The 26795-nt window shown below is 43.3% G+C and overlaps 1 protein-coding gene across 2 annotated transcripts in view; it reads right to left on the reverse strand.

Moving 5' to 3' along the window:
* Positions 1-26795, reverse strand: part of CHCHD3 (coiled-coil-helix-coiled-coil-helix domain containing 3) — a 163158-nt gene that overhangs the window by 116095 nt on the left and 20268 nt on the right. For both annotated transcript variants that reach the window (XM_057425612.1, XM_057425611.1), the window contains exons 3-4: positions 16866-16950; positions 744-888 (exon numbers count right to left, since the gene is read on the reverse strand). In XM_057425612.1, the coding sequence (XP_057281595.1) occupies positions 744-888; positions 16866-16950 (230 nt within the window). The remainder of the gene's footprint in view (positions 1-743; positions 889-16865; positions 16951-26795) is intronic.

The raw sequence follows: 26795 nt of genomic DNA on the forward strand, positions 1-26795 counted from the left end.
TTTAAACACAATAGAATAGCATTTACAGAATAACAGAACGGTTTGGGTTAGAAAGGACCTTAAGATCATCCAGTTCCAACCCCCGCCATGGGCAGGGACACCTCACACTAAACCATGCCACCCAAGGCTCTGTCCAACCTGGCCTGGAGCACTGCCAGGGATGGAGCATTCACAACTTCCTTGGGCACCCTGTGCCAGCACCTCAGCACCTTCACAGGGAAGAGCTTCTTCCTTATATCCAACCTGAACTTCCCTATTTAAGTTTAATAAATACAAAATATAACAGAATTCTATTATATAAATAATTAAGTTCTAGAAAAGTTCTCTTGTAATCTACAACTTCTTAACATAGAATTATCAGATTAAGGAAATAAACCTAGAATACCTTCTTACTCTTCCCCCCTCTGAAAACAGACATTTAATACTATCCACACACAAGAAGGCATATTCTATTTGCAACCTTCTGAAAGGATCAACTCCTAATTTCTTAAGGCTCTTTCTTATTCCTAAGTCAGGGATATTGGACAAAAAAGAAATAAAATGACATACTATTAACTAGTAATAAAGAAAACACAGGAGCAGCTCCACTTTCCTATTCCACCGCTAGTTTGAAACAAGTCTGAAGTCTTGGGGGTTGGAACCTGATGCTCTTAAGGTCCTTTCCAAACCAAACCATTCTGTGACCCTATGAAGACATGGTTGTTGGAAACATCTGAGACTTCCATAGAAGCTTCTGAACTCACAAAGCGCTGGGCCTTCTGCCGCTCCTCTTCTGTCGCAGCTCGCTCGCGGAGAATGGCTCGAGTCAAATGCTCATTTGAAGAGATCCTCTCTCGTTCCAGGAGGCGGCCAAACTCATCCCGAACGTACATTTGCTCTTGTTTCAATCTACAGAAGGTGGAGGGAAATTGACATTGAAGGTGGGGCTTCTAAATGGACTTCAGAAGGACATTGGCACAGTCACTGTAATACGTTATCAGCAGCTGAAGACACCTAAATTCAAGCATTGACAACAAATTCCAGATGTTTCTTTCAGATTGAAGTGTTTAACTCAGAATACACAAAAGCTCCAAGCCTTAGAAACAATATTCATTACATCATATCAAACACAAAACTAATCTATGAGCTTTAGGAAACTATATTCTTAACTAACAAGAACATGTGCACAGCTCTGTTGGTTCGCTGCTTTTGTTCTGTTTTTAATGAACCCTTACACCAGGAAAATCATTCTCCCCACAAGCTGGTTGGTGAGGAGGATTCCCTGTTTCCAGCTAAAAGCTTTGCAATGGGATCATGCTTTCCTACCTCTGGACACACCTTAAACCCAAATACAGCATCAATTTACCAAGCTGCAAAAAAGATCCAACATCCATAATAAACCCTTCCCAGTAAGTTGAGAGGATGAGATGAAGCCAGCTATTGAATTTGTTGCAGAGTTAATAAAGGCACCTCCAGCCCCAGAAAATCCTCAACGTTTCTATGTCACAAGCCATAAATACATTGGAAATCTTCACTGTAAGGATTGATATAAGCACATCACATCTAATTATCATGAAAATACAGGGATATAAGTTGTTTAGCTACTAAAACTTATCTGTTGCATGTATGTTTTGACACCAAAGGCAGCATTAGGGAAGTTGGAATAGAAATGGCAGCATGAAACACTGGTTTTGAAATAGATTTTTGAAAAAGTGATGGAGAGGAAGCTTAAGTATTCTCAGTGCATTTATCTGTTGTCAAGGGAGCTTCAAGAGAACAAATTGTAATGAGGAGGGTCACTTTGTAAAAGGCACCAGCATTACAGTACATTAGATTCCTCCCCAGGGAACAGATTTAAGTGAGGTGGGGAGGAAAAGAAAAGACAATTACAAGATGTATTACTTGTGTGCTCAGATACAACCCTCTGAAACGCAGCAACCAACTGGGAATCTTGATAAAAAGTTTATTAAGCAGCATCTTCAATTACTCTAGCAGGGAAAAAAAAAAAAAAGAAGTCAGATTATGCAGACATGGACCAAATTCCATTAAGTGATTTCCCAAGGTCCCCCAAATTATTCCTGCAGCATTGCTATAACAAATCCTTCCCGCAATCAATGGTGCAGTCAAAACACGCCGGTTGCCTTTTCCATTGGAGAAATGATGTTGTGTCTAAGGAGGGAAAGAAGTGTCAAAATAGAAGTCTCAGCAGCTGCTTCTTGTGAGAGGCAGCGGAGAAATCCTTTCGCGTTGCCTGGGACTGAAGAGAGCTCCTTCCTCATCCTTTCTGGATTATACTTCCCACAAATGGTGCTTTCATCTGAAAAAGGCTTCTAGAGGTTTCAAAATTACAAACGCCCCAAAACTCAACTAAAAAACTCACTTACGCATTTGCATCTCATTTTTGGCACATTATCCCTGTATTTGACACAAGCTCAGTTAAGTCTTCTCAAGTCGCCTTCTTGCCCTTGGAATTACGAACCTTTGTGAGATCTCCTCTCAGTTTTCCTAACACTTAAAAAGAATGGGCTTGTAATGACAAGATAAGCCCCTGATGGCTTTAAACAGCGGCTGTCACATCCAGTTTGCCTGCTCAGTACACTACAGAGGGATGGGATGGTTTTTCTACTCTTGCCCAAACACCATGTGCCCTTTGCTGTAAGCTTGCTACAAGGTGCTGCGCTAGTGGAAGGCGTCCCTGCCTGAGGAAGGGGCTTGGAACTGGATGAGCTTGAAGGTCCCTTTCAACCCAAACCAGTCCGTGAATCAACGACAACGCAGAAACTCATCTATGTTCCCAACTCGACTCCTAACCCTACAGTGAGCCACTAAAAGGCTTTTCAGACCCTCTGAAACTCCTCAGAATTAGCTGACCACAGTGGAGGGTATGGCCATGCCAGCAAGAGAAGGGATGGAGATATAACGCTGGCTTCCCACAAGCAGAGAGCTCAGGGCAAGACTTGCTAGTTCAACCTTAACCAGCCCATTTAAAATGAATCCAGATATCTTAATGCTACCTTACAGACATGCCAGGTTTGAGGATCTCCTTGGCCATGAACAGCTGTATCCTACCACAGCAAAAGAGTAAGGAATGGGGATAGGACACCCAAAACTGGCACCTATAAGAGCCCTGCCAAAGTGGTATAACCCCCCCATCTGATCTTTAAGCTACTGGTTTCTAAGTACACCATATGATGAAGATCCCAGAAAGAAGATTCTGTGCTATACCTCTCTGGCTATCGTATCTTACTGCTGCTGCTGAACCAATCCCTCAAGGGAACATCATCACAATGGAGTAACGGATAGGAGTGCAGGGGAAGTCCCTCACTTCCAACTTCCACCTTTGTTATTAATACATACCTGATTCAACAAATTACTATCTGCCCACCTCTTTCTTTTCCCAATTGCACATGTAAAATGGTTTACTGAACAGTTAAGTGCTGTCTTCTATTCCAGCAGATGAATATGAAAGCCAGTATTTAATACTAACCTGTTCATTGATACCAATAATGATGTGAAATATCTACGTCAGAACTGGAAAGACTGAATCTATGTCATTCATACCCTGTCATCCAAATTTAGGTTTTGTAGTTACAGACCACCCCTCTTCCTTAAAATGGGATTTCTTGATGTCTTCCAAAAAGCAAAGAATCCCAGCCTGGTTTGGGCTGGAATGGACCTTAAAGCTCATCCAGTTCCAACCCCTGCCACAGGCAGGGACACCTTCCACTAGAGCAGCTTGCTTCAAGCCCCTGTGTCCAACCTGCCCTTGAACACTGCCAGGGATGGGGCAGCCACAGCTTCTCTGGGCACCCTGTGCCAGCGCCTCAGCACCCTCACAGGGAAGAGCTTCTGCCTAAGAGCTCATCTCAATCTAGTTTAATAAACGCCTAGGATCAAAACACCCAGTCACAAGTTGTACAGCAAGCATTTTACTGATTTTTCTTCCTTCCTTGCATGGAAGAAAGAAAAAGAAGAAATTTATACTATTTCATAATCAAGCTTCATGCAATTTAGGCCAAAGAGGTACTCGGTTTATGTTCTTCAAAAACAGCCAAGCCTGCCTTACTCATAGCAGCATCTTAAAGCAAGAATCAGAAGTCTTTCATATCTACTCGAATCCCCATTCATGTGATCAGGAACGCATCTTACCATACCTACAGAACAAAATACAACTAAATAACTTCCTGAAGCACCTTTTTCCTTCAGGGCAACTTTTACTCACAATGGAATTCCTCAATACCCCTCTCACCTGACTGAAATTCATCAGAGTTTTGACAAAAGTGGGATTTTGAAGGAACTTTCAGGTATTTGAGTTACATGATTGGGTGGCTGGGAGGGGCTTAACGAAACAAATAGAAGGTACATAGTGCTGATCCTAAACATTTCCTTGCATCATCTTACAGTAGTCTTCTTCCTTGACATTACAAATTCATTTTACTGGCATCCAGCATCTACTGCTGCTGAATAAAGGCAAACATCAGCTAAATCTAAAGTAATAAATTATATTATTATCTAGCCCAAAGTAAAACAAATAGATACATATCTACAATTTATAAGGAATTAAACAGCACAACTCATCGGTATGGTCCACTACTCCAAGTATTCCATGTAAATGGATCATTTAAAATGACAGTTTTAATTACAACAAATATAAAGGCTCAATGGAATGGTTTTCACATTCAAGCACAAAACTCTAGTTAAGAGACAAGAGACATTATGCATTACACTGATCATTTATACAGAAAGAAAGTGGGTTTAAAAGTGCTGCTGCAGCAGAGCAGGCTGCTGGCTACACATTTTTCTTTACACTTGATAGTTTGAGTAAAATCCTTCTAAATCATTAGGAAATACTGTTCCAAGATGTGTCCTGCTATTTCCAGGAGGTGATTTAATGAAATACAGTATGCAATGCTATCGCTTTTCCATAGTGCTAGCTGAAAAACACACATAAGGCATTAACAAAAACCACAAAGTACTGAAGTTTGGATTTACACTTTACAGTATTTCATGCTCTCAACTGTTATATTGCACACAATCAGACACAAAAACCAACAACTCCTGCCTTTCTAAAGCACTGCCTTTTAGGACTTCAATGCCGAGGTAATGCTATAAAGAAAAATCTATGTACTTAGACTTTATGCAATCCAGTAACCAAGCGGTCTGTGATTAAGTCACTTATAAGCCCTAAAGCTTCTGCCACTCAAATTCTACATCTTAACTTTTCACCCATCCTTTAAATGCTTGATGATTGTCTCTTATTTTATCAACTGGGAAGTACAGTCCACAGCTCTCACAGAATAATGCTGTCATCTAGGCTGGAAGGGACCTCATGTGATATCAGGGTTAAATGCCTTGCTGGTATGGTGGAAGTATTCTAAAACCACCTTTGCCTTTTCAGAGAACCCCAGACTGGTTTGTGTTGGAAGGGACCTTAAAGCTCATCCAGTTCCAACCCCTGCCATGGGCAGGGACACCTTCCACTAGAGCAGCTTGCTCCAAGCCCCTGTGTCCAACCTGGCCTTGAACACTGCCAGGGATGGGGCAGCCACAGCTTCTCTGGGCACCCTGTGCCAGCGCCTCAGCACCCTCACAGGGAAGAGATTCTGCCTTAGATCTAACCTTAAATATATGTGAAGTGGGAAGATGCAGCCAGTTTCACTCTCCAACTACAGCCCAGCAGAATTAGACATTTAGGAAGCCAACAAAAGAGCATCTCTGATGGGACAGTCTGCTTTCTGTATCTCCTAAGAAATGCAAAAATACATTAAAAGAGGCATAATAAAACTTTGCTACAGTCTGGAATTAAAAAAAAAAAAGCCATCCTTTTCAGGTCCATTTGCAAATGAGTTCAAGAGAACAAATATAAAACCATTAATTTTATCACATCCACTTCTGACACAGCCCTGTAATGGTGCACAGCATGACCCACGCTGGCCATACCAGCAAGATGAATAATTCAATTCTCAATCTAGAAGAATTCACTCTGTTGTTTACTTCAAAACATCCATTTATGTCCTTCTTGAGAAACACCTGCAGATGTGAAAGATTCCCATGAAGGGAAAAGCACCTTTTAATTCACAACAGCAGCAACATGTGAAGAGATGTTGAAAAGAAAATACACATTAGGTTGGGGGCTTGATGGCTATTACATGCTTTCTTCGAAATTAAGACTCCATAGGAAATCTGAAATTGGGAAGCAGCTCCCTAGTAAAAGCAAATGCAGGGATTTATCATTTGCAGCCCTTATTTCCAGAGCTTGAAAATTTATTATGCTATCAAAGATTAAACATTTGCTTTCTGTTGCCTGTCAGGGGAATGATTACTTGCCAGTTGTGGTGTCTTTATTACAATCTCCAGGCTGCACAATCTGATGGATCTGCGGTGATCCAAGATAAACTCATTCAAGTCCAAACCATTAACTGTGTCATTTTTCATTACCTCCAGCCAAGCAAAATCAAAATATTTCCTGTTTCAGAGGCCACTATCAGGAAAATGATCCTCTTCTCTATAAAATGTAGAGGAAACTAAAGAGGTATTAGTCTTTCAAGTTGGAAATGATTGTTAAACTTGAACTCTAAGTATGAGGAAATAAAGCATTTCTTATCAAAAAATCATAGGATCATAGGAAGATTTGGGTTGGAAAGGACCTTAAGCTCATCCAGTTCCAACCCCCTGCCACAGGCAGGGACACCTTCCACTAGAGCAGCTTGCTCCAAGCCCCTGTGTCCAACCTGGCCTTGAACACTGCCAGGGATGGGGCAGCCACAGCTTCTCTGGGCACCCTGTGCCAGCGCCTCAGCACCCTCACAGGGAAGAGCTTCTGCCTTATCTCCAACCTGAACTTCCCCTGTTTCAGTTTGAACCCATCACCCCTTGTCCTATCACTCCAGTCCCTGATAAAGAGTCCCTCTCCAGCATCCTTGTAGCCCACTTCAGACACTGGAAGCTGCTCTGAGGTCTCCACACAGCTTCTCCAGGCTCAACAGCCCATAGGGGAGGTGCTCCAGCCCCTGATTATCCTCATGGCCTCCTCTGGACTTGCTCCAACAGCTCCATGTCCTCCTATACATTCTTACAATAAGAAATTCGGTCATTAACACCATTTTGCTAATTTTACCCTTCGTCCTTCCTCTTTCATGATCTCTGAGCAGTCCTATACAATATCCCCTCAACTCCAAAAGCTTCCACTGACTAAAACTGAGTACATGTTTACAACAGAAAGTGTTCCTCATTTTTGCTTCCTTTGACACTAGCAAGTTTGTTAATGCATTCTGACAGACTTGCACAACATCCAAATCTGTTTTGAACAATACAGTTTAGGCCATGATGCAATATTAATGAATGAATAATGTTTCTGAGTACTGAGTTTCAATATTTAATGAGTGCATGCTGAACACGCCATAGAAAGCTGCGGCTGAATATCACTGTAGCTGACAAGGGATTGGAAAAGATGAGAGACACACGAGGAAAACAACCCTAACCTGAACTGAGGTCTGAGAAGTGTGAAATAGATATTTCTCCTACTCAGTTACTAGTAGCTGATTTTTGACCTGACCTCAAAGTCAGATAAATCATGTGAAGTCCATCTGCCTTTACAAAACGTAGCTAAGGAGTAAGATTCAGAAACAACCTATCTGAAAGACAATGCCTTTTTCTTCTCAAAAGTCACAGAATAACAACACTAAGAAGTTCTTCTATTTAGAAGTTACTTTCTAGAAATCTTTACACATTAATATTCTCTATACATAGAATCCCAGACTCATTTGGACTGGAAGGGACCTTAAAGCTTATTCACTTCCAACCCCCTGCCACAGGCAGGGACACCTTCCACTAGAGCAGCTTGCTCCAAGCCCCATCCAACCTGGCCTTGAACCCTGCCAGGGATGGGGAAAACAGGTTTTAGTCACATCAGATTTGCACAAAGCAGGTGAAGGGGGCTATTCCTGAGGAGGGCCACAAGGATGATCAGGGGCTGGAGCACCTCCCATATGAAGACAGGCTGAGAAAGTTGGGGCTGTTCAGCCAAGAAAAGAGAAGGCTGCGTGGAGACCTCATAGCAGCCTTCCAGTATCTGAAGGGGGCCTATAGGGATGCTGGGGAGGGACTCTTCATTAGGGACTGTAGTGACAGGACAAGGGGTAACGGGTTCAAACTGAAACAGGGGAAGTTTAGATTGGATATAAGGAAGAAATTCTTTACTGTTAGGGTGGTGGGGCACTGGAATGGGTTGCCCAGGGAAGTTGTGAATGCTCCATCCCTGGCAGTGTTCAAGGCCAGGTTGGACAGAGCCTTGGGTACCATGGTTTAGTGTGAGGCATCCCTGCCCATGGCAGGGGGGCTGGAACTGGATGATCTTAAGGTCCTTTCCAACCCTAACTATTCTGTGATTCTATGCCTAACATTAGTAGCAACCCCTGTCTAAGTTAATTGACAAACTCACTAGAAATGCTTGATAGCTCTCATGATTATGGTGCCTGGAGGAAGAGAGGAGATCAAAGGTACCAGTAACAGTTCCAATCCCTGTCCCACGCAACACTCTGAAGTAATGTAACTTCTTCAACACACCAGCCCATTGCAAAAGCAAACCTTTCAAATCCAACCTGATGGACTCGAGAGCTAGAAACCAGCTTCCCACCTTACTGCAGACACAAAGTGTACTTACCAGCACTGCTAAACCCCCCCTGCTGATTTAGCACAGCTGTAACCTAGTAGCCAAGCAACCTCTAACAGCTCAAAGAGAAGTTAAATGAGGAGGAAGAGTGAAAGAGAGGGCCATTGCACACTCACAACATGGGCTGGAAAGGTCTTTACCCTCTGATGAGGGCCAGCAGCATCTCTGGAACATGCAGATTAATATTATGAAAACAAATACAAACATTACCCCTTTCACGTGGGGATTTTTTGCCTATCTACCTCAAACTGCACACAGTAATCTGAGTGAGATTTTCGAATGATCTTAAACTATATTACTGTTACTTTTCTATGCTTGCACTTTTAAATTTAACAAGAACTCCACTATTTTATCCCATATCCTCATTTTCCTCATGGTGAACTACTCCTTAAGGCTAGCCATACATATAAAGTAGCACTTCCATTCATTATGAATTCTACTGAAAACATAAAAATGATAAGTGATCCTAAAATTTATCCCTAAGCAGCAAGTAAGCTTTTCCCATACTGTTATGTCCTCCCTCCAACACATCCCATCATACACTTGTCTTTTGTCAGTCACAAACCGTATGACAATTCACAATCCAGGAGTGCAGCCCACTCCGGGATCTGCTCTGGGAGCAGCTCTGTGGGAAGGGACCTGGGGATCCTTGTGGACACAAGTTCAATAGGAGTGAACAGCGAGCAGCTGTGGCAAAGAGCCAACAGGATGCTGGGGAGCATCACCAGAGATAAAGATGTCATTGTCCCGCTCTACTCAGTGCTTGTCAGGCCAAGCCTGGTTCAGTTTTGGTCCCTGCTCCACAAAGAGCTGTGGACAGGCTGGAGAGGGGCCAGAGAAGGCCCACAGAGATGATCCAAAGACTGGGAAGCCATGTGAGGAAAGCCTAAAAGAGCTGTATGTGTCCAACCTTGAGCAAAGAAGGCTCAGAGGAGACCTTATCCCCATGTTCCAGTATTTAAAGGGAGTCTACAAAGAAGATGGAGGCTCTCTTTTGATAGGAGTCACATGGAAAAGACAAGGGGTGATGGACACAACTTACTGCTGGGGAAATTCTGAATGGACACAAAAGGAACGTTTTTTACCACGAGAAAAACCAGCCACTGGAATAATCTCCCCAGGGAAGCGGTGGGTTCCCCAACATTGGACATTGAAGATTAAGCTGCATGGGCACCCTGAGGCATCTAGTCCAGCCCATGCTTTGTCTAGATAGACTGGACCAGACGATCCTTAAGGTCCCTTTCAAAGGGGTATTCTATGATTTTTACATTTGTTCTGGACAAATCTAGTAGCAGTAACAAGGAAGGTAAGGTATTAAGTGCTTTGCTTTACTCTTTAGGCTGAAGTCTATTATCCAACACAAGAAAACACTGACCTTACTCTTAACCACGATAGCTCATATTGGGTTCCACCTTGCCCCACTCAACCATTTCTTCCCATTCCCTCAATTACCCCATACTTCAAACACTTCTCAAAACAACCTTGAGGCCAGGTAATGACATTCATTTGAACATGTTCATTCATTTCCCTTGTCCAGCTGCCTTCCAGCCTCAGCACATCCATCAACTGAAACTATCTCTGCTGATGGCCAAGTGTGCAGGTCCTTGATCAAAAGATCAAAGAGACACTAATTTCAAAAACCCTAATTCCAACAGCTCTTCCATTCATCAACGATAATTGCACAGACAGCTTCTTACTGTGCACTGCAATATGGATACTGACTTAACAGTCTGATGCCTGCTCATCCCCTGTAGAAGAGGGTTGAGTTGACTTTATTAAGATACTTCAGTTCTGGTGGGGTTTTTAGGGGGCAAGTGCTGGGTGCTGAGAGGAGAGAAGGTGAGTAAGGGGGAGGGAAGGGTGTTTAATGAGATTTAATAATTACACTTCATAAAGCCACTGTTTCTAAAATATGTGCATATAGAGCAGCATTATACAAAGACAGAATAGAGGAACAAATCTCTACCTTTATGCCAGAGGCATAATCACTGAATATCACTCCTCCTGGGATCTGCAAAGGCAGTCATGAAATTATGACAATATTAACTATCCCTTAAAATGAAGTGACAGTTATAAAATTTATTAGTATTATTAAGTGGATCTCTGCTACATCTACTCATATCATCTGATGGGGGCTACAAGGATGCTAGAGAGAGACTCCTTATCAGAGACTGTAGTGATAGGACAAGGGGTGATGGGTTCAAAGTGAAACAGGGGAAGTTCAGGTTGGAGATAAGGAAGAAGCACTTGCCTGTGAGGGTGCTGAGGCGCTGGCACAGGGTGCCCAGAGAAGCTGTGGCTGCCCCATCCCTGGCATTGCTCAAGGCCAGGTTGGACACAGGGGCTCGGAGCAAGCTGCTCTAGTGGAAGGTGTCCCTGCCCGTGGCAGGGGGTTGGAACTGGATGAGCTTTAAGGTCCTTTCCAATCCAAACCAGTCTGGGATTCGATGATTTGCTACTTTACAAAATGAAGGAGCTCAGCTGTTTGAAAGTAAAGGTTTGTTTAAAACTGCCAAGAGGGGGAAATAGTTTCTCTCTTCCCTACCTGAACCTAAAACTATGAAGCAGTATTATTTTTGTTAATGTCCTTTCCAAATAAATTCCCTGGTTTAAAGTCATTTTCCCATCTCTTCTCAAAATAAAGATGAAGGTTGGAATACAAGTTGTCAGTTGATAAGCCAACTTTCAAATTCAAAGTGAAAAATAATCCCTTGAAATTGGAGTTTATAAAGGTAGGAGTGAATTATAGCACTGCCTCCTCCAATTTCCACTTCCCGTCTCCAAGATTCAGCTCTGTATATACTGAGAACAAGACATAATGGTATTAATGGAGAATCAGAGCAGCAGGAATCCTGGAGAGTAACTCTACCATTGCCAAATAGCATTCAGCCTGGCCTTGAATGTCTCCAGGGATGATGATCTCTCTGGGAAACCCATGCCAGTGTTTTATCACCCTCATTGTAAAGAATTTATTCACCACATCCAGCCTGAACCTGTCCTCTGTCAGTGTGAAACCATCAGCCCTCAACCATGCACTCAACTTCCATGGTTTTAGAAAGGTACAATGCAACCTCATTCAGAAGGGGGCTTACACTTCCATGAGGGAATTATCCTCCCAACAGAAGGCTGTCCAAAGAGGCATCACCTACAACAGTTCTCCTGATCACAGTACTTGTTTATAGGTAAATCTCCAATCAAATCCAAAGCATCTTCACCCTTAAATCATGGCTTCTTCCCTTGCCCACAAAGGGACAGTTTTCACCCAGCCTGATCCTTCTCACTCCCTCTTATCCTGTGAGGGAGCAGCATTATTACTCCATAACCCTTCAGACTTCACCAATATTATATCTATTCAAGAATATATTCACTTGAAATCTTTTTGTGTGTGTGAGATCAGACAAGAGAAACCTCTGCTGTGAGAGGGGAAAAAGAACCCAACCTTTGAGCTGGCATGACAAGGCAAGGGGATTAGGAGCAGTTCAATCTGTGGAAGCAACGCCACAACTTGCTGCCGTCTCCATGTGTCATACCACGTGTTGTTAACCCCGAGACTGAAGTGGCCTTTTGGACACTCAAAATAGGTATATAAAAACATCATGATGTTTTTATAACGTTAGTTACACGCACCAAACTGCTCTGTGTTGTCTTGGTAAATGAACAGCACTCACCACTGCTCAGCAGTCTCTGATTTCACACTCGGAAAAAGCTTCTCTGCTATCTTAGTGACCATTCTAATTCATCTCTTCACTAACTTTACATCTTCAGATATGGAAGGAAAGAGTCATGCACACACACATCACATTCACAGACAACAGGCCCTTGTAAGATGTCATACAGGCCTATCTGCCCAGTTTAGATGCAATTTCATAGAATCCCAGAATGGTTGGGGTTAGAAAGGACCTTAAAGCTCACCCAGTTAAAACCCCTGCCACAGGCAGGGACACCTTCCACTAGAGCAGCTTGCTCCAAGTCCCTGTGTCCAACCTGGCCTTGAACACTGCCAGGGATGGGGCAGATTTATGCCTTATTTCTAACTTAATTTATTACTATCTTCCAAAGTCCTGTTTATCACTATAAAATATCCAAGTTTTCCTCTCTCAAATCAATAGCTTGGGTTTATTTAGATGCACTTGAGTGTCATATTACATAAAGGTTAAGCTTCTCAGCATCTGTGAACACAAGTCATACTGTATAAAGGTGTATGAGCAATGACAGCATAATTATCCACAGACTATATCAATGTAGCAGTACCGACAACAGAGCTTTACTTCGGTAGCCCTTCTCACTGCAGAGTGTGTCCAGTGTGGCTTTGAACACTGCCAGGGATGGGGCAGCCACAGCTTCTCTGGGCACCCTGTGCCAGCGCCTCAGCACCCTCACAGGGAAGAGCTTCTGCCTAAGAGCTCATCTCAGTCTCCCCTCTGGCAGGTTAAAGCCATTCCCCTTGGCCTGGCCCTACAGGCCCTTGTCCAAAGCCCCTCTCCAGCTTTCCTGCAGCCCCTTTAGGCACTGGAGCTGCTCTCAGGTCTCCCCTTCAGGAGCCTTCTCTTCTCCAGGCTGACCCAGCCCAGCTCTCTCAGCCTGGCTCCAGAGCAGAGCTGCTCCAGCCCTCGCAGCATCTCCGTGGCCTCCTCTGCACTCACTTCAACAGCTCCACGTCCCTCTTGTGTTGGGGGCTAGAAGAAGCAAACTCATCCTTACACTGAATGACCAGCAGAGTAAAGCTTTGATGCAGGGCTGTTGTACCAACTCTTCCACTCCTGAATGAGATTATCAATTGGTTAATACCTTTAAATGCCTGGAGTTTGGATTTTTTGTGACAGTATGGTCACTTGTGTCAGAAGATTTTAAACTCTTACTCTTGATTTATCATAAGTCCAAACCATTACAATCACTTTACTGCTTTCAAGTATTAGACTCATAGAATGGTTAGGGTTGGAAAGGTCTTTAACATCATCGAGTTCCAACCCCCCTGCCATGGGCAGGGACACCTCACACTAAACCATGTCACCCAAGGCTCTGCCCAGCCTGGCCTTCAGGGCCTGACAGGGATGGAGCATTCACAGCTTCCTTTGGCGACCCATTCCAGTGCCTCACCACCCTTACAGTAAACAACTTCCTCCTTCTATCCAATCTAAACTTCCCCTGTTTCAGTTTTAACCCATTACCCCTTGTCCTATCACTATAGTCCCTAATGAAGAGTCCCTCCCCAGCATCTTGATTTCCAGCTCTCTATCCCACTGTCAGCAGTAGAGAAGATGTAATTTTCCAGGCTGTTTTCTCACTTAATTTAAACACTATCAAGAAGTCCCTGTGGCAGGAGACTCCATTACAAGTGTTTGCAAACACAGTAAGCTTTCTGTGCCCCATGAGAAGAACACTGCAAGAAAAAGCCAGTCTCCTGGTTCAACAGAGATAATTCACTAGGAAAACAGTAGTTTCGGAAGAAAATAGATCTACTTCCAAAAAGTTCTCATGGAATTTAGCACACTACCCATACAAAATAAAGATGCATTAATATGCTCCTCATAAATTTACCTCAATAGAATGAATATTCTAAATCAATCATTTGCTTTTTCTTCTCTTTTGCCCGTAAAGTAGAATAAACATGTTATTAAACAGAAATCAATAGCGAGCTTGAAAACATACAGTAGCACAGAAGAAGGTCAAGCCCTGCTATTGATTTTAATATAACATTTTTGGTGCATAGTTTCCCAAAGGGTTCTTCTTCAATCTCGTGTTTCATTCTTCTCTCAATTTACATTTACACTGGTGGATTTGCTGCTCTCTTCTGCAAACGCTGTCTAACCCAAGAAGTTTCCTAAGAGCTTGTCATCAATGCAATGTACTGCTGAGACATGACAAAACAAGGTCGGGGGGAAGCACTCACACACATCTGAGTATCAATTAAACCTTAAAGTGAATTGCAGCTATGGAGGGACCCTCCCCCAAGCACAACACCAACACAAAAACACATACAGAAGGTAATGGCTGCAATCTCAGCACCTACCACAGCGAGCCACCTTTGTGCACCAGCATGTACGTGGCTTTAAAAGCCAATTTAGAGTTTAGAGAGATTTTCTTTAAACAGATGAGGATGTTTAGAACTAGAGAGGTTGCAATAAGTTATCCAGCTAATGACAGCTAAAATGCCACACACCATATGGAGCCCAGCTAGCCAAGTAGAACAGACTCCAGCAATTCATTACTAGGGAGTGTTTGAAAATCTATCATCTGTATTACTAAAGAAAAGCATTTTTCCTGTGGCTTTCAAAACAAAAGTTGCAAAAGTCATCGCAGGAGACCACAGAGTCAAAACACAGGAGAGCTTAAGAGTTATCAAAAGAACTGCAGAATGGTTTGGGTTGGAAAGGACCTTAAAGCTCATCCAGTTCCAACCCCTGCCACAGGCTGGGTCACCTTCCATTAGAGCAGCTTGCTCCAAGCCTTGTGTCCAACCTGGCCTTGAACACTGCCAGGGATGGGACAGCCACAGCTGCTCTGGGCACCCTGTGCCAGCGCCTCAGCACCTTCACAGGGAAGAGGTTCCTTATCTCCAACCTGAACTTCCCCTGTTTCAGTTTGAACCCATCACCCCTTGTCCTATCACTCCAGTCCCTGATGAAGAGTCCCTCTCCAGCATCCTTGTAGCCCCCTTCAGACACTGGAAGCTGCTCCAAGGTTTCCACACAGCTTCTCTTCTCTAGGCTCAACAGCCCCAACTTTCTCAGCCTGTCATTTTATTCATTTTCTAAACTATTATTTACTTGACAGTTTACATTTCAAAAGCACAGATTCTTCAACCTAATTTTAAGACACACAAAGGTTTTACAGAAGCATTTGAATATGTAACATCTTCCCCACTAATCTTTCGTCAAATAAAGGGAACACTGCCAAGCACTACTGCCTATAAAATATAACATCGGGAACATGACAAGCCAGTCTGCTCCCTACCTTTCACAACCCAATGCACTGCCCATGAAACCTGCATTATTGAATACTTGATGGAAGTTACTGATAGGAGTCAAATGGCAAAATACTGGAGTTACAAAACAAAACATTTCCATGTTGTAATCACATTTTGCTCAACTCTTGAGCAATCAACACGAAACTTAAATCTAACCCAAGTTTTCCTGTTAAAGCCCAGTTCAAAAGAGGACAGATTTCACTGTAACATATTGATTTCCTTTATTGCTGACTCAAAAAGAAGCCCGTTTTTTTTTCTGGGACATTTATATAGTCCTATCTAATTATAGACTCCATCAACCTAACTCAATTAAACAGGAATATAATGATGTGTAGGAAACAATTGAGATATATGCAGACAATTTAAATAGTACTAATTACATTCTCATTTCTTTAATCCATCATAATGAACCCTTCTTCCCATTCTCAGAACAGAGGACAATATGGAGGTTAATATCTATATTCAGTGTGTAATCATCTATATAGGAAAACCAGTGCAATAAAGTACAAATGAACTCACAAGTCAGTTCATTGCGCGGCCAACTCAATTCCAAATTCCAACAGGATTTCTTCCGTTGCTAATAAAGCCACAGTACCTTAGCAGACATTGCAGAATATGCTTCAGAACTGCTGCATCCAAAATCTGCCACTGCATTCTGCATGACCCTAACCAGTGTTTCACATAACCTCAGAGAAAACACGCTTAAGAAAGTCCTGTTTCAATATACAGGAAGATATTGAAAGAGTTTTCTACTAGTAAACTGTTTTAATTCAATACCTTCTATCTTCAAAGCACTACAAAGCAGTTCAAAACATACTGCAGCTCACAGAAATACTTAGAATTCACAGAAAGAACTACCATTTCTATTGCTGTTAGGAGATACCTTTTGATCACACGGATGGGTTACAGGTAACCCACCTCTGCATTGCTCTCAAGCTATTTCCATCTCTATACCACAAAGTGAGCATTTGGACTCAAAAGAAAATCAAAGATTGAGTTTGAGAGACTGCAAAAAGAGTCAGGCTCATGAGGTCAAAAGCCACATTTTGTATCAGCTCTTGCAAGGAAACTTCAGTTAAGTTGTTGTTTTAACATGTATTTAAGATCAAAACCTGCTGTATTAGCCAAAGGTCTTACCTACTGCTTTGTCTCAGGGCACAGAATTCAACTGCTTACAGTAAGTAAATAAATAACAGTAATAAAAGCATTGAGTACACATTTGTGTTCAAGACTGATTAACAAACCAACCTTCTCTTTTGAGCTTCAGAATCCCTCCTGGCTCGCTCTAATGCCAGTTCTTCAGCTATTCTCTTCTTCAGTTGTTCATCGATAACTACAATTAAAAGAAAATGAAGAGAAATGTTAACACAACATCTTTCTAATTACAGAAAAAACTGCATAATACAGCGCTCTGGTTTATTTTCTTCTTTCTAAAGCAGCTGCAATGCTTTCTTGTGGTTTAACCACCTTTCAAACTTAAGATACACTAGACTGCCTTTAAAAACTACCCTTATTTAACAACTTTCCTCTCAGCAGAATCTTTCTAAGACTAAAAACCATACAGTATATGTTAAATACATTTTTCTCATGAAATATGCCTTTATAAAGTAAAATTGGGGAGGATGCAACTGAGACCTAAACAGTAGAGTCATAAGATTCTGGGTTCTATTCATATGGAACCAAGAGAAACATCTTCCTGTGCAATTAATCAAGTACTTTTAGACATATATTTTACCCAACAAGGTATTTATAGCATCCTAGATATCCATACTCCCTGTTAGAAAACAGATTTTGCCTCAAATTCTCCCAATCTGGTTTAAACAAGCAGGCATGGAAAGAATCTTTTCTTCACTTAGATGATGTCAGATGAACCAGTTGAAAGGCTGGTTAAGAACTCAGAAGCAACTTCAAGTGTATGAACAAACTTTTCAACAGAGAAGTAGGAAAGCATGAGAGCCACTAACCCTACACAATTGAAAGACACCTGTAAAGCTACTAAAGTCCATTCAACAAGGTTTTGAAACACAAACCAAGTCCATTCCCAACTCTTTGATATTCAAGGGCTCAGTCATACAAACCACCACACTGATACCATGCAGTATTCACTATCTCCACATCCATAAGCAATTGCATATTTCTGAGCCAAAGAGATCAGTAGTAGTTTGTAGTTACTCCCTGTAATAGAAATTGTGGCAACAAAAGTTTCCATAAATTCTGAGAAGAAAACATCGTGAAAAGTTGTTTCAACCTAAGAAAAAGCCAACAAAGAAAAACTTTGGAGATGTTTTCTCTCTATCAAATATTAAGTGACACACACAGAGCAGGAAGTAAAGAAAGGAGAAAGAAAATAGTCATCTAGTAGGAAAGAATAACATTTTCCTATCGGGAACATATAATAGCTTGATAGCCATAAGTTACGCCAACTTCACTGGAAAGGCATAAACCTCCATCATTCCCCCAGGTCCTATATCCCTACAGGCCCTTGTCCAAAGCCCCTCTCCAGCTTTCCTGCAGCCCCTTTAAGACACTGGAGCTGCTCTAAGGTCTCCCCTTCAGGAGCCTTCTCTTCTCCAGGCTGACCCAGCCCAGCTCTCTCAGCCTGGCTCCAGAGCAGAGCTGCTCCAGCCCTCGCAGCATCTCCGTGGTCTCCTCTGCACTCGCTCCAACAGCTCCACGTCCCTCTTGTGCTGCTGCCCCAGAGCTGGATCAGGACTGCAGGGGGTTCTCCCCAGAGCACAGCAGAGGGGCAGGATCCCCTCCCTGAGCTGCTACTCATGCTCTGGGGGTGCAGCCCAGCACACATTGGGGTTCTGGACTCAATTGCACACTGAAGGGGGGGTCATGGGGAGCTTCTCCTCACCCAGCATCCCCACATCCTTCTCCTCAAGGCTGCTCTCAGTCCAGTCTTCCCCAGCTTTTGCTTGTGCTGGGGTTTTCCCCTACCCAGGTGTAGAACCTTGGACTTGGCCTTGTTTAACTCCATGAGGTTCACATGGGCTGACCTCAAGGTCCTACTGCTAAAACATGTAATCTCACTCTAAAATGCCTATCACTTGAGTGTGATATAGATAGTGAATTCAGGGCAATACAACCCTCATCTGCCTTCAGAATCAGTAACAAAACCACTTCCTTACATAACTCGAAACCAGACAACCACTTTTTCAAGCACTATAACATGAAGCAATTGCAATACAACAAGCAGTGCCCCCAGAGATGACATTGGTATAAAGTATTCATGCATAGAGACAGCATTCAACAACTGTTGCCAGTTGGAAACCTGTGGAGATACTAGGGCTGAGGGGCAAAAGCCATCACCTCCTTTTTGTACCAAGCTGATAGTTACAGTATTTGCCCCGAAAGTAGAACACCTGGAATTTAGATGCTCCTAAGATGGACAGGTTTGAGTTCAGTGGAAAGCTCCAACCACCAAGCTACCATCTAATTGCAGCAGATAAACCATTCATTTCCTTTTTCTTTGACAAATACAGCTAAAGAAAAAGTGTCTTCCAGAGTTCTAGTGATTAGAAAGCATAACGGACAGATTTTAGGGCCCCCTTTTGGAACCAGTTGTCTTACATTAGGCAGCAACAAGGTTTTAAAAACTAGAGACATGAAATGACCTCTGCTCCAGAAGCTGGCTTTATCTGCAAATATTATCCAACATCATTAGCCCAGGTTCCCATTAGAGTTAATAGATTCCAGTGTTCAATTCTTCGCATCCTAATGTAGACTTATGAAATAGTGAATTTTATGAATGAATGAAGCAGCTTCATCAACTATATGGGAGTCTTGGCCAAGTAATTCAGTTATAAACATCTTAAGTCAAGTAGAAGGAATCGATATCCATCTGGCAGATGCAGCCAAGGCTTAGATGACAGAAAGAGTTGCCTTGGGGAATGGTGGGGGATCACTTGCTAACAGCAAGTGAGATCCCAGGCTAAAAATACATTAATATATGTGAAAATTCAGAGGTAAATATGAATCTTCAACAGATTATGATCACAAACACCAGATGAAAATGCAAAACCCCATTTTATTGGAAATATCTCTACTAACTATTAACACTGCCCCATTATTCCCTGCTCTGAGGCTATGTGAGGATACTCTGCTTGAGAAGACACGGAGCTATGTTTCCAAAGATCAGCTACTCAGTTCAAATGGTATCATCAGAGAGAAAAAAGGTGAGCAAAACAACAGGCTATCACATGGATCCCGTTTCTGTACTACAGCAAGTATTCATCTGCCCATACCTCAGTAAGCATCACAAGCCGAAGTTTTAAGGTTCTACATTTGTACACTCAGAAATGATTAAGCTGTCATAAAAGCAAACAACTGATTCAATATCACAGTTAGCTTATTCACAGAACAATCTGAAAGCCTGAGATCAAGTGTTTCTTACTGCAGCTCAACCCAAATACCTCCATAAGGGATTGTGGTGATAGGACAAGAAGTAATGGATTTAAACCCAAACGGGAAGTTCAGGTTAGATGTAGGGAAGAAGTTCTTTACTGTGAGGGTGCTGAGGCCCTGGCACAGGGTGCCCAGAGAAGCTGTGGCTGCCCCATCCCTGGCAGTGTTCAAGGCCAGGTTGGACACAGGGGCTTGAAGCAAGCTGCTCTAGTGGAAGGTGTCCCTGCCTGTGGCAGGGGGTTGGAACTGGATGAGCTTTAAGGTCCCTTCCAACCCGAACCAGTCTGGGATTCTATAATATTTCATGTCTTTTAATACTGGACCTTGGAGTACCAAAACTTGCATAAGTGTATTGCTCACAGCATCAACATCACGAAGTTCATCTTTCTGCTGTGCAAAAATGAGTACAAGAAGCCTAACAGACCATAAAACGTTTTGAGTCATAATGAGAAGAGTCAGGCATCAGCCAATAAAGACACTTGACCTTAATCAATCAGGTTAGCCATCGATCAGGCAAATACTAATAGGGAATAAAAGCAGAGCTATAGATCATTCACCAGCAGTATTGTAAGATATCATTGCGTAGCTGGCAAATGGGAGCTTTATGATGTTTCAGTGAAAAATTGCAGTTCTACAAGTAGGAGGGGTTTGTTCCGAGGGAAGAAGCAGCATTTAAAATGAGAAAAGCTCATTTATTAGAAAGAGGATCAGAAAAAGGAACTGGTTTTAAATAAAAGCAGCAAGATTTCTCTCTGTTGGCAATCTCTGCTCAGACTATAGATTAAACCAGGCAGCTGACCATTAAACTACTGGAATATTAGAACCCAGTGGCTGCAACACTGCCAGAATAAGCATGACTCATACATAAGTATGGAGCAGTTGCCAAAAATTACATAGCCATTCCCACCACCACACACTTGAGTATTTTAAGTTCTTGAGGATACTGAAATCAGTGTCAGCTTCATAGTAAATGTATCCCAGAGCTGACACATCAGGAAGTTTTTCAAGTAATTCCATTTAGGAAGGTCACACTTGCATCCCAGTGCTCTCTTAATGTTCCACCAAGAGCCAAAATGAATGCAGCTCCAGCATTCCAATCACAAGACAATCCAGATAGATGATATATAATAGGAACTATGCTTAAAATGCCACAGTGTTATAGCCAGAAATAGCTCTTCTCTGCCCTCTTAGCATGTGAAGGGATGGATGCTGATAGGTGTCTGATGAGCAGTATTCTCCTCAGGGTAATGGCAGCGGAGTACCACAAGCTGCAGGGGCAGAGGGCTCATTACCATGCTCAGACCTAGCAGCAGGTTGTAGAATGCTGAAGAGTGACAAAACTGCTCCATGTAACACCACTGCAGACACAGAATACCACTACGTGGTAAAACCCATGAAGCTCCTGTCTGGATCTTCAACCAAGCAGTGAGGATCAACAGATAAGGACACTTGGCCATTTTGATGGCCTCTGGGATGCAATAACCTGACATTTCTTATTTGTCCACCTACTCCTCTGGAGAAGTTTACAAGATAGTCATTTACATCTAATATTACAGTATAAGTGAATGATGCATTTCATAAAATCCCAGACTGGTTTGTGTTGGAAGGGACCTTAAAGCTCATCCAGTTCCAACTCCTGCCACGGGCAGGGACACCTTCCACTAGAGCAGCTTGCTCCAAGCCCCTGTGTCCAACCTGGCCTTGAACACTGCCAGGGATGGGGCAGCCACAGCTTCTCTGGGCACCCTGTGCCAGCGCCTCAGCACCCTCACAGGGAAGAGCTTCTGCCTAAGAGCTCATCTCACTCTCCCCTCTGGCAGGTTAAAGCCATTCCCCTTGGCCTGGCCCTACAGGCCCTTGTCCAAAGCCCCTCTCCAGCTTTCCTGCAGCCCCTTTAGGCACTGGAGCTGCTCTAAGGTCTCCCCTTCAGGAGCCTTCTCTTCTCCAGGCTGAACCAGCCCAGCTCCCTCAGCCTGGCTCCAGAGCAGAGCTGCTCCAGCCCTTCTTCCTCCCACTCTAAAACAGTTGCTGTATAGAAACATTCAGCATGACACTAAGATTACAGCAAGAAGGTGGCACCCAAAGCTTTATCAACACTTGTTAGGTAAAGGAGACACCTGCAGCCTCAAAAAGGTTACTCTGAGGAATCAGGAATACAACATGGACAAGTTCATCAAGCAGCCTCTAACCTGCAGAGCTGGAACCTGCCATTAGTATCACATACTCAAAAATCATTAATGGAAACTGCATTTATTAGCAGGCACCTTCACTAACTCTTCTCAAAAGGGCAGGTGCATTAAGCTGTTAATGAAGAGACACTTCAGTTAAGATACAGTTGAGCATCTTTTAGAAATTACTTTGCTAAATGGTCAGCAAATTCATTTACAAAAAGGGAAAAAGGAGACTAAACCATTTCTCCTTTTCCTTTTCATCCAGCTTTGCTATTGAAAATGTCCAGTGAACAGGGCATCTTTCAAAGAGCAGCTTCTCAGAGGCCACGCCGGCATCCACAGATAAGGCCTCCAGGCCACTCAAACATCCTCCTTAAAGAGAGAAAACTTTACTGTCACAAAAAACACCTCCGCGGATAGATGCGGCAAAAGCCCTCCAGGCAATGTGTGTCAACTGACTGACCTGGTGGTGAAAAAGCTCCCCCTTACAGGTTAAAAGCACCCTTGGTTCAGTGGATGCCTCTTGTTTGTCTTCCTGCTGGAAGGGTACTTCCAAGCCTAACAGCTCTAGGTCCATCAGCCTCTCAAGTTTCAGAAGATCACTCCTTGACCCAAGGATCTCTGCAGTGCTGTGGGGCTGCACTGGCTACTTCTGCTTTCAAATAAACACATCATAAGGAAGGTCATGGGGACTGTAAGCAACCTGGAGAGGGGCTTTGGACAAGGGCCTGTAGGGCCAGGCCAAGGGGAATGGCTTTAACCTGCTAGAGGGGAGATTGAGATGAGCTCTTAGGCAGAAGCTCTTCCCTGTGAGGGTGCTGAGGCCCTGGCACAGGGTGCCCAGGGAAGCTGTGGCTGCCCCATCCCTGGCAGTGTTCAAGGCCAGGTTGGACACAGGGGCTTGGAGCAAGCTGCTCTAGTGGAAGGTGTCCCTGCCCGTGGCAGGGGTTGGACCTGGATGAGTTTTAAGGTCCCTACCAACACAAACCAGTCTGGGATTGTACGATGACAACCAAGTACATGGCTTGGATGCAACCCAGAGGACTAACACAGTGGTGAGATGCACAAAACCAAGTGCACCGTCTTCAACTAAGTGCCTGAATGCATCAACAAGAGAAAAACGAAGAAGATACATTTGCAATTTGGTTTACCTCTTTCATTGCCACTGAGTACAGGCTGTTAGGAAAGGGTAGCTCTAAAACGAGTGGTAAATTACTATCGTGGATTAAAAACAGGCGGAGACAAAATAGAGGACAGAAAGCACTAGAAATGGGATAGCTAAACTGAGACTAAACTTTGCACATGAATAGTCTAAAATCATTTTAATCAAGACTGGAAGACTCAAAAAGGGAGAAAATAAGGCCAGACAAGCTGAGCAGCACAATGGTATACAAATTCAGTGCTGACAAATGAATAGCCACACGTACTGGAAAGCGGACTGTGATTTTATCTTACACACTGCTTGGTTTTTAAATCAACCATAATCACATGTAAGTCCTGAGCACTGCACAAAGAACGTTTGTTTAATGGCCAGCCTGGCATGAGAAGGAAGAAAGTAGAAAGGAAAAGAGAAGGTCCAACATTAAGTATGAAATACATAAAGAGTGAAAGAATATGAAAATAGATATAAAATGATGCACCTCCACACTTCAAGCACAGTGTTTTATCAGGCTTTTCACACAAAGCCAAGGATAAGCTTTGCTGGGATCTTTTTCATTTCCACCAAAACTTATGACTTAACACAATGATCACTTAGAAAAGTTCTCCAAACTGTTTTGTCCCATAGCTTATGTTAACATCTTCTTTCTTTTAAAGCAAATGGGAAAGAAAAATGTAGTCTTTAAAACAAAGCACAGAAAAAAGGGAGAGGTGTCAGTCTGGGTTTTTGCATTAGAAGCACTAAGCTCAGCTGGCTCCTCACAGATCCCCATTGCATGTTTCTCTGACCACTCACTTTAAGTCAAGCTGTTCTCTCTTGTCCCTACGTCTTCCCTGAGCACCTCTCCAGTGTCCAAACTTCATCTCTCCTGCCTCCTGGCTTGGCAATGCACAGCACAGGCTGCAGTTGCTTTGCCAGAACAGGCTGCCCAAAGAAGTGATAAATGCTCCATCCCTGACAGTGTTCAAGGCCAGGCTGGACAGAGCCTTGGGCAACATGGTCTGCAGTGAGGCACTCCTGCCCATGGCAGTGGTTGGGAACTGGAGGATCTTGAGGCCCTTTCCAACCCACACCATTCTATAATTCTATGTGCAGGGTGATAAGCCTTCAGCGGAAGAGCCCAGGCAGCTTTAGACCTTGTGTCCATAAAGGCTTTAATCTTACTATCTCTTTTCTACCTGCCTTTGTTTTATCCAAACCTCTAGAAACGTCAGGGCCTTGAATCTTTCAGCCCTCCCTTAGGTTTGGCTGAGACAGATGCATAAACTTAGAAGTTATCAGAAGGCAACTGGTGAATGTCCACTACCACACAACTCTCCCTTTGGGAAACATGAAGGAAAGTCCCTGGCAGTGTTCACGATCAGGCTAAATGAAGCCTTGGGTGAGATGGTTTAGTGTGAGGTGTCCCTGCCCATGGCAGGGGGTTGGAACTGGATGATCTTAAGGTCCTTTCCAACCCTAACTGTTCAATGATTCTATAAACCACACAGGAATACTGGAAAGAAACCCTGAAATGGCTCAACACAGGAGAGAAGGTACAGAACATAATATAGGCAGCCTTGGGCTTCCACTCAGTTTTGCATCACACACTTACGGAAGCTCACAACCAAGCTGAGAGTGCAGCTTTTAACACTTTTTTTTTCCAGTATTTGACACACACAGGGGACAATCTAGTGACAAAATCTTCCCTGAAGTCAAGAACAGCAAGCTCAAGAGCAGTGTGGGACAGAACACAAAAGATCACCAACAGCCTACATTACTTAGCACAGTTTCAAGCTATGTACTAGGTAATGCCAGAAACACAGAATTAACAGGGTTGGAAAAGCCCTTTAAGCTCCTCCAGTCCAACCCTTCCCCAGCACTGCCAAGGCCACCACTAACCCATGGCACTGAGGCCTCGTCTCCACGCTGTGTGAACACTTGCAGGGACGGTGACTGCAGCCCTGCCCTGGGCAGCCTGTTCCAATGCCTGAGCACCCTCTGGGGAAGGAATTGTTCCTCAGCTCCATCTAAACCTGCCCTGGGGCAGCTTGAGGCCGTTTCCTCTTGTCCCATCCCTTGTTCCTTGGGAGCAGAGCCCAGCCCCTCCTGGCTCCATCCTCCTCTCAGGCACTTGGAGGGAGCCATCAGGTCCCCCCTGAGCCTTCTCTTCTCCACACTGAACCCCCCAGGTCCCTCAGCCCTTCCCCATCACACTTGTGCTCCAGGCCCTGCACCAGCTCCGCTGCCCTTCTCTGGCCCCGCTCCACCACTTCAATGTCTCTCTTGTAATGAGGGACCCAGAACTGAAGATGAACATTTCCTTCTTGCTGGAAAAACTACTTCCTAATTATTTAATGCAGAATTCCTTGCATTCACCTCTGTAGCATCTGGTATTGACAACAGAGCATCAGCGCATTCAAACCATCGATATGATACAACCAAGCATCTCTCCTGTCCCTTTGCACATTAAGTATGAACATTAACCAGCTCACTTGGGACAACGTACCTTCGGGCCGTCTCCAAACCCATCATCTGCCTCAGAAGCCAGCAGGGCAACTGCAGCTTTGGAGGCATTAAAGTTAATGAAGATGTCCCAAGGAAATTCCAAACTGCACATTAACAGTCATAAATATTGAATCAGGAAGCATGTGTCAGCAACCTGGTACCTCCACAGCGTCAAGCCATGCGCTCATGAACACATTATGGGTCTTTCCACAGTTAACACGCTCTGACCACCCACACTGCAATTTAAAATGCATAACATACAAATACCCTCAGTTTACTCATTCTAGTTAATAACCACTCCAGTTTGGGCCATATATCACACAAAACCCATCAGCATCAGTGGTCATTTAAGTTGAACAGCAGAGAAGAGACAAAATATCAAATTCATTAATCTTCATTTAGAAAGTAGCCAACTAAATAGTACCATACAATAATTTCCTCTAGACCAGGAAAATAAGTATACACTTTTTTTTCTTATTCCATTAAACAACAAGAAAATGTTGTCTAAGTTACCTCAAGTAGCTGACCATGGCAACAAAACTTCTTTCACCCCTGAAATAGGTTGCTTGTGGTGTAGGTTAACATGCCCTGGTAAATCAATGCAAGAGAGTCCATCTGCACCTACCCATGCTACCTGTGTGGACTCAAAGCTCCAGCTCAGAGCTGTCAATCAGGTCACTTTTATGAGCACAAAATTCACTGGGAGAATCAAGGACTTCAGTTAGCTTTGGGTACCAGTAACAGTGGCAAGGAACTCTTATCCTGGACACCTAAAACACAAGCTTTTAAGAAAGCCATATAAGTATTCCCTGCACACGAAAGAAAACAGAAGACTTCCAGTTCTGAAATCAAACTGATTTCAATGTGGATTAAAACCACAGCAAATGGATTTAGTGTGCTGAAATGAGGTGGTGCATCAATGACACCATTAAATATACTCTTCCTTCCTTC

Source organism: Pezoporus wallicus, unplaced genomic scaffold, assembly GCF_028554395.1.
Source record: "Pezoporus wallicus isolate ANWC-B61680 ecotype Strahan unplaced genomic scaffold, APGP_CSIRO_Pwel_v1 contig_4722, whole genome shotgun sequence".
NCBI lineage: Eukaryota > Metazoa > Chordata > Aves > Psittaciformes > Psittacidae > Pezoporus > Pezoporus wallicus.